Source organism: Macrotis lagotis, chromosome 7 (assembly GCF_037893015.1).
Source record: "Macrotis lagotis isolate mMagLag1 chromosome 7, bilby.v1.9.chrom.fasta, whole genome shotgun sequence".
NCBI classification, from domain to species: domain Eukaryota; kingdom Metazoa; phylum Chordata; class Mammalia; order Peramelemorphia; family Peramelidae; genus Macrotis; species Macrotis lagotis.
This window is the reverse complement of record NC_133664.1, coordinates 14,310,041-14,318,866: the sequence shown is the minus strand read 5'-3', so window position 1 is coordinate 14,318,866 and position 8,826 is coordinate 14,310,041. Positions and strand designations below refer to the sequence as shown.

Sequence of the window (8,826 nt, the reverse complement as noted above, 5' to 3'; positions counted from 1 at the left end):
CAAGGGCCTTGGATCTGGAGTCAGGAAGATCTAAGTTCAAATATAATCTTTTACTAGCTGTATGACCCTGGGAAAGTCACTTCACCTTCAGTTCCTTATCTAAAATGGGCTGGAGAAGGAAATGGCAAATCACTCCAGTTCCTCTGAAAAGGAAACCCCAAAAGGTTTGAACTGAAAAATTGACTGAATGACTAAAAAGACATTTCCATTGTGCTAGAAGCAATTGTCCTATTTTACTGAACTTTGGTACAAACTTAAATATCCTTGAATATTTCAGGAGAGTCATTATTTGTGTTAATTGGGATCTGACTTCTATAAGCTCCCTTCTGTTTTTGAATCCCTAGGTCCAGTTCAGAGGAGGAATTCATTCAATGCTTCCAGTTTACCTTACAGGGGTGGAAAAGTCAAGAAGTGTAACCATCATTCCTGCCTCAAGACAACAATGTGAAGTTTTGAGAGACTCGTTTCCAAAGGGCTTATCCTTGAATGAGGAATGAGGGGGCTTCTTCCAGTATTTACTGGCAGCCTAGAGTCAGAAGAGCGAGTGACAAGTGACCAATGGATACACAAATGAACACTGTTCCTTTGGCTGTTGAAGATGAGTTTTAATTACCCCTTGCGATTTTACTGAATTCTGTTTCTCTTAGAGCATGTACATATCTTTAGGCTTAGTACACACACACACACACACACACACACACACACACATATATATATATATATATATATGTATATATATGTATATATACATATATATATAATGTATGTATGTATATATATATACCTATTTATATAGGTATATAATTTATAGGCATAAATTATCTGAGCCAAACCAGATTCCTACTTAAATATCTTTTCTATTTCCTGTTTTTGAGGGAAGTCTAGAAATGTCATAAATCATCCCCAAGGAACTCTTAATGAGCAGAATAACATTAAGATGTCACCTTACTGGGGATGGCTAGGTGGCACAGTGGATAAAGCACCGGCCCTGGAGTCAGGAGTACCTGGGTTCAAATCCGGTCTCAGACACTTAATAATTACCTGTGTGGCCTTGGGCAAGCCACTTAAACCCATTTGCCAAGGAAAAACCTAAAAATAAAAAGGAAGTCACCTTACTGAAATCAAGGGTCCCTGGGATTGAACCACATCTCCCAATACAGGCCAGGGAAAGGGGGAATAGTACCTCCCCCACCCCTTACCCTTCTAGTAATGCTCAAAAATTGATAAGGAATACATTATATAACGTGACCTATCATTAGCCTGACCCAAAGGAAGGGCAGGTTCCCCTTGGAAAGCAACCCTTTTGGATTGCCATTAGACTCCTTTCAAGTGGCAAAGCACCTGGTGTTGATTCTACTCCAGCTGAGATCTGCAAGGTGGGGAAGTCCATTCCTCATCCAAAAACTGACTGAAATTTTGCAGCTTATATGGCATGAAGAGGTTATCCCCCCAAAATTCAAGAATGTCTCCATCATCCATCTCTACAAAAGAGAATAGATTTTTCTATGATAATTACAAAAATGTCTCTTAGTCATTGCTGGTAAGATGCTTGCTAGAATCCTTCTCAGTAGGCTGATCCTTCACCTGGTCACCTCCCTGAGAAATGTGGCTTCAGAAAGGGTTGAGGAACAGTTGATATAGTGTTTACTGCCCAACAACTCCAGGAAAAATGCCAGGAACAGAATAGAGATCTATATATAATATTTGTTGATCTGAAAAGGCCTTTGATACTATCAGAAGATATACAGAAAACTATGTCAAAACTTGTTTGTTCAGAGAAGTTCATCAGTATAGTAGGTCATTTTCATGATGGCATGCACGTCTAGTTTCTGGATAGTGGACAATGTTCTTGAGGCTTCCCGGTCACTAATGGAGTAAAACACAGCTGTGCTCCCATGCTTTTTAGCATGTCTCCGGCCATGTTATCAAATGCCTTCACTGCAGATGAACATGGCCTCAAAGTTAGCTACCATACTGATGGCCAATTCTTCAACTTGAAAAGGCTACAACAAGCCAAGACCAAAGTGGAGGGAGCATTAGTGCATGATCTTCTGTTTGCAGATGATGGTCCACTCAATGCAGCCTCTGAAGCTGAGATGCAACAAAGGATGCATCGATTCTCTACTGCTTTGCTCATTTTGGTCTAACAATTAATACTAAGAAAACCCAGGTGCTCCATCAGCCAGCACCACACCATCCATATGTGGAATCATCAATTACAGCAAATGAGATGTTGCGAATACTGTGAACAAGTTCACTTCCCTTGGCAGCATCCTTTCCAAGGAGCTACACATTGTCACTGAGCTTGACACTTGCATTTCCAGCATTCACTTAGTATTTAGGAGGCTCCAAAAGAAAGAGTGGAAGAGTAGAAGGATTAGACTGACTACCAAACTGAGGGCCTACAGAGCTACTGGGCTGACCTCACTGTGTATGCCTGTGAAACCTGGACAGTCTACCAGTGCCATGTTAGGAAACTGAATCGCTTCTATTTAAATTGTCTCAGGGAGATTCTGAAGACCACCTGGTAGAAGAAGAAACCAGACGCTAAGGTCCTTTCTCAAGCTAAACTGCTCCAAAACATTACTACAGAGAGAATGACAATGGCCAGATGGATGCTTACCATAAGGGCAAGGGGGGTCAGAAGAAGGGATACCTGGACACCCTGAAGGTCTCATTGAAGAATTTTAGAAATGACTGTTCATCATGGGAGACACTGGCACAGGACCACCTAGCACGGCATGCCCTCATCAGTGAGGGGGCTGCCCTCTACAAGGAAGGCAGAAATGAAGCAGCTCAAAGGAAACGTGACATACATGAGTACCCACTCCAGGGGTTCACATGGACTATTTGTGCCCAACCCAAGGTAGAGCATTCCAAGTGCATATTGGTCTGATCAGCCAGAAAAGGATACACTGATATCTGTCTCAAACATAGTGATGTTATTTTGGTCTTCTTCAATAAGGATGGACAAGAACAAATATGGAAATATGTATTGCATGATTGCACATATATAGCCATATCAAATTGCTTATCAAAGGGCTTACCTCATTCAGGAAGGGAAAGGGGACAGGGAGTGAGAAAATTTGGAACCCAAAACTTGTAAAAAAAATGTTAAAAAAAAAGCATGAAAACAAAAAAAAAAGAAACTAATTTAAATCTTTTAAAAATATTCTCTTTTGTAACAACTTTGGCACAACTCAAAAATATACTGATTTAATAAAAAAGGAAATTTTCAGCATTCACAAGTTCTTAAATTGGTTACTCAATCCCCAATATAGTAATGTAGTTTAAAATTTCTCTAATAATTCCAAATTCAATAAAATTTCCAAATCATACAAAACTGTTCTGCTTATCCAAACACCTTTTATTTTTATATTTGAATACATGAAAAATAGGTCAACTTGTTCTGAACCCTCCAGAATTATGTGGGTATAATTGTTAACTTTTTAGTTCCTTTAATTCAAACTAAACAAATGAAAAAAAAGTAAAATCGGAGAAGCAAAAGGAACAACTTTTTACTGGTCAAAACTGTCTTCACTATTTCTGGCCTTTTCATTGTACATATCCAAGTGCTCCTCCTCAGGTTCTTCCTTCTCTTCATATTCAGAAACTTTTTCTGGGTACGCAATTACTGTTATCTTGGGCAGTAAGAAACACTCAGCATTCAAGACCTGCTCAGCAGTCATTGAATTTCTACAGTAGATTAAACCAGACAGCAGGGTCTTGACATCATCATCCTGAAAATAAAGCAGAGTAATAAATAAAGAAAAAAAAAATTATACAAATAAATAAATAATGAAGGGCTGACTCAACGCAAAGAGTCCTGAAACACTTTAATCAGTGACACTGGGCAATAATCTACTTCCCCACTAAATATTTTAATGAAACATAGAACTGGAGGTATTATTCACAGAAATACCACAGACACATCCATCATGTACATTCAAAATCCAAAGGAATAAAGACCCACAGCTTGAACAAAGCAAAATTTCAGATGAGGAACACACACAAAAACACACAGTGGACAAGACAGCATTCAAATATTTCTTTATCAATGTCTTTCACTTGAAGACAGTCATTCACCACTTTCTTCTTCCAACTATGGGAGTCTCTCAAGATAATCCTGGGTCCTTTCCCAAATGTTCTCCAGTCTACTCTTTTCCTCCTCTTCAATACAGACCCATCTCATTACCCACCTTCAGTGTCTGTTCAAGATGAACAGCTGTATCAACACAAAGGACTAACTGCCCAACCAACCACAAATGACATTTTCTGACTCCGGCTTTTTCTGGGTCAACTGTGATGCCAGTCTCTCTTGTGTGGTCCTGTATCTCTCTGGAGATGTTGATACAATCAACACATCTTCCATAAAGGACAACAGAGGAACCTCCATGTTGCATCTATCAAGAAATCTCTAAGGCTCCATTTAAGAAATGCTTTAAAAAATAATCTTAGGGGAAGAGCAGCTTTAGAGATCTACACTATGGGGCGGCTAGGTGACAGTGGATAAAGCACTGGCCCTGGAGTCAAGGAGTACCTGGGTTCAAATCCCGTCTCAGACACTTAATAATTACCTAACTGTGTGGCCTTGGGCAAGCCACTTAACCCCGTTTGCCTTGCAAAAAAAAAAAAAGAGAGAGAGAGAGATTTACACTATGACCAGAATGGGTGGGGAAAGTAGAACAGAGCTAAATATTCAAGGTGATAAGTAAGTACAGAAAATGAGGTCAGGGATTACAGTTTTTTAACACAGGAAGAGTCAGTTGTCCATGCTTTGAGTAGAAAAGGGAAATCTTTGAAGAAATTTGCTTATTTTTTAATAATTAAGCAGTGGATCTTGTGTTCTTTGCACCTTTCAAATATGGGTCAATGAAGACAGGTTCAGCAGTATAAAACTGTACAAATCTGACTGTCCCTTTATCATATTTACATAAAGTTGACTTCAAGCACAGAGAGAGAGAATCCTCCACAGTTTTAGAGACAAAGACATAAGCATATTGATCAATAGTTATTGATGCTTTCTCCTGGAAAAAATCTATGGTGTTTCCTTGCTAATCATTGGGCTTCTAGAAGGAAAGCTAGCTGACAATTAATCCTTCAATGTCTTCCCAGTCATTTCTCTTCCAGGACAGATTTCAGTGGCATGTTCTGTGGCTCTTTCCAAGAGTTCACATGTGATGTTTCTACTCAGGGAGGATTGAAAAGCTGGTCTGAGAAATGGATATTAACAGATTCCTTCCTTCCCCTTACCATCTGGGCTCTCTTCCTTCCAAGAGTCTTTGCAGCTCTTTAACCCCAGAGCCAGCACAATCAATGACACATTTAGCGAGTGAACAAAATAAAATAGAATTAGCTCTAACTGAAACTGGACACAAGATGTTCTGTTCAGTTCACTCTAATTATTTTAAGCTTGATGTACTTAGTATTACCTGCCTTCTCCAAAGATCTCCTTTCTCCACCATCCCCAAATGCATGGAAACCTGACTCTCCATGTTCCATCAGACCTCATTTTCTGCACTTACTCTGCTCTACTTCAGCCCATTCTGGGCAAAGCTTCGAACACACCATTAGTAAAAAACTGCACTCTAAGATCTCTGGTCCCAATTCTTGGCTCTGGTTTCATTCACCTTACCACTAACCCTTTTCAATGATGTACTCACTGTACTCTCTTTAACATGTGAAAACTGAGGGACTTCTATTCTACTGGGAAATGGTCAAATTATAGTATGTGAATGTGACAGAATATTACTACACATAAGAAATAAAAACATAGATAACTTCAAAGGAAATTAGAAAGGTCCAAAGGAAATGATGCTAAGAGAAATGATCAGAACCAAGGCAATAATTTATGCAATAATATTGTAAACAACAAAACTTTAAAGACTTTAAACCTCAATTACTGAACTAATAACTATGACTCCAGGAGACTGTAGACAATGCAGAGAGAAGATGGCCTCAATATAGAATCAGCCACATCATTTCTCCATAGCAAATAAAGGAATTTGCCTTGTCTAACTATGCATTTCTGTTAGAAGGGAATATGAGAGGGAGAAAAAATAAATACTTGCTAATTAAAAAATAATGAAATTAAATTTGGGAAAAATTTGCCATGGAGGGAAAAAGTCCTTTATTAAAGTGCTTTTACCCAGACTGATAATAGAAAGGAAAAAATTCCACAGCCTTTTATTTGGGGATTTTAAATCAGAAATTTCTCATCAAAATTACTGACTCCTTCCTTACTTCTATGTGCTCTTAAAGAAAATAAAAAGCTGATAATCATCTTGAGAAGAACTTTACAACTAAGGTCCCTTTCAGTTCTAAAATTCTTATTTTGTGTGTGTAACCCTGATTACGGACAACTGGGAATAGGCCCACCTACTCTAATGTTCTGTTATGTATCATTAGTAAAATGGTGTTGTTTAGTTGTGTCTGACTCTTCATGACCCCTATAATGAGGCTTTCCTGGCAATACTGGAGTGGTTTGCCATGTCCTTCTCCAATAGATTCCACAAACAGGGTTAAGTGACTAGCCCAGTCTCACACAGCTAGCTCAGGACTTCTCCACCTCAGGGCCAGCACTCTATCCACTGAGTCACCTAACCTCCTCCCAGTCAAATGCTAGCTGGAGCCTAAAACACCCAACAATGTTCCACCCACCATCACAGGATACCTCTACTCCTTAGCATTCTGCTATTCCCATCATGATAATCTACATTAAGCACCAACCTCCTGAGTGCTCTTTTTTCCCTTGTACTCCTTCTCATGGTAAAGCTTCGATAGTCCTCTCATCTTCCTGCAAACCCTGAGGGGTAGACTTCCAACACTGAGTAAATGCCAGGGGACCCCTTCCCCTTCCAGTCTGGACTTGTTTCACCTCTTCCTGATCATTCAGCCCCCTCCAGATCCCTGTAGACTCCATTCTGTAGAGATATCCTGAATCTGATCACACCCTCATCTTCAAACCTGCTCTCTGACTGTAAGAAGATGGCTGTGACTCCAAGGCCTCTCCTCTCTGGTCATCGGATAAAGGCTGCCAAACATTTGGTCTTTAACCCTGGATTGTGGCACTTGGCCTTCCCTTGTCCAAGCCTCCTCTACACTCCCATTACTCCAACCCAAAACCTTTTCAAATCTTCCCAGGGAACACTCCCTCCCATAAATTACTCTGTACTGTTTTATATCTAATTTGTATTTATTTATCTGTATAGACAGCTTCCCTCAAGGAAAAGTCCTCTTTGGGGTAGGGCTTGATTCTTTTTTTTCTTTATAACCAGAACTTAATGCAGTGACTGACAACCAGTAGTACTCAGTAAATGTCCATTGAAGAGAACTAAGTGAAAGGGAAAGGTGGTGTTAAAACAGGAGGAGACATGTATCCACCTCAGAGTCCAACATTTTATTTTCACTGTTGAGAAGGCCGAGTCTGAGGGAAGTGAGATGACAGACACAAGACATGGGCCTGCTTCCCCCGACTCCAGAGCCTGCAGTGCCCACCAGAAATGGAAAATCCGAGGAGGGAGGCAACTATATTCAGAAAAAAGGGGATGGCAGGAGCTAAGAGATTGGGAAGGGCCTCCTGAAGAAGGTAGCAGTGGGTGACCAGGGGTTTTTGAAGCTGGAGGAGAAAGGATGGGCCAGAGGAGAAAAGAGGCTGCTACAGAGGCCAACAGCATGGATCTGACAAAGAAGAGAAGGAGGCTAAAGTCAAGTTGCCCATGGATCCAGAGGCTTTGTTTCAAAGCCTATCAAAATCAATTTTTTTACTATTTCAAAATGTCAAATCTCTGTACCTGTCCCTAGGCACCTCCTTTATTTTCAGTTCTACAAAAAATGTTCCTGCCAAATATTATGGTCTATTAGAAACTTCTTTTTTCCCAGACCTTTCAGTAAATGCCTAGATTTCTGGATCAAAGGTTATGGGAATCCTATTCACTTTGAATTCACTTAGGATTCACCTAATCCCAAACTGCTTTTGAGAATGGTTGGACCAGTTCTGTACCTCCACAAATATAGTAAGTGATTCATCAGAGAAGGAACCTGATGGGAAGTTAGAAAGAAAAAAGTTTGAATATGGGGCAGCTAGGTGGCACAGTGAATAGAGCACCGGCCTTGGAGTCAGGAGTACCTGGGTTCAAATCCGACCTCAGACACTTAATAATGACCTAGCTGTGTGGCCTTGGGCAAACCACTTAACCCCATTTGCCTTGCAAAGAAAACCTAAACAAAAAAAAAAAAAAAAAAAAATCCAAAACCAAAAGAAAAAGGTTTGAATAATAAAGTTCAAAGGATATGTCTTAACTAAGCATTGATTTTTTTCTTTACCTGAAAAAAACTTAAAATATAAAATTAAACCCAGAGAGGATCAAACCAAGCAAAAAGTATCTAGGAATTAATCAATAGCTGTATAGATACAATTAGAAAATGACCCTTAAAGAAAAAAGAATTTATATAACTGGAGAAATATTCAATGCTTGTGAATGGGTGAAGGCCAACATGGTCAAAATTAAGCACTGCTGAGGGCAGAGCCAAGATGGCCACAAGAAGGGATCCAGTCAGGAGCTCTCTGATAAAATTCATCAGCTAAGGACTCTAACTAAACTTTCGAGAGACAGAACCCACAAAGGGACCCAGTGAGGCAGTTCTCCTACTCAAGGTAACCGGGAAAAGAGCAGAAAGGCTCTGCTCCCCAGGATTGGAGAGGCGGCAAGCCAGAGGGGTGGCCCGCCAGAGCCAAAGAACTTCAGCCTCCCGGAGGCAGCCCCAGGGTGCTGGGAGTCTCAGCTCACAGCAGCAGGGGAGTCTCCTGAGCTGCACCCCGAGGAG

General features: G+C 40.2%; 1 protein-coding gene across 8 annotated transcripts in view; it reads right to left on the bottom strand.

Moving 5' to 3' along the window:
• Window positions 1-3,346: 3,346 nt before the first annotated feature.
• STK31 (serine/threonine kinase 31) overlaps window positions 3,347-8,826 on the bottom strand; it is a 78,417-nt gene continuing 72,937 nt past the window's right edge. For all 8 annotated transcript variants that reach the window (XM_074195481.1, XM_074195480.1, XM_074195476.1 and 5 more), the window contains one exon: window positions 3,347-3,740. In XM_074195481.1, the coding sequence (XP_074051582.1) occupies window positions 3,519-3,740 (222 nt within the window). In that variant the 3' untranslated portion in view covers window positions 3,347-3,518. The remainder of the gene's footprint in view (window positions 3,741-8,826) is intronic.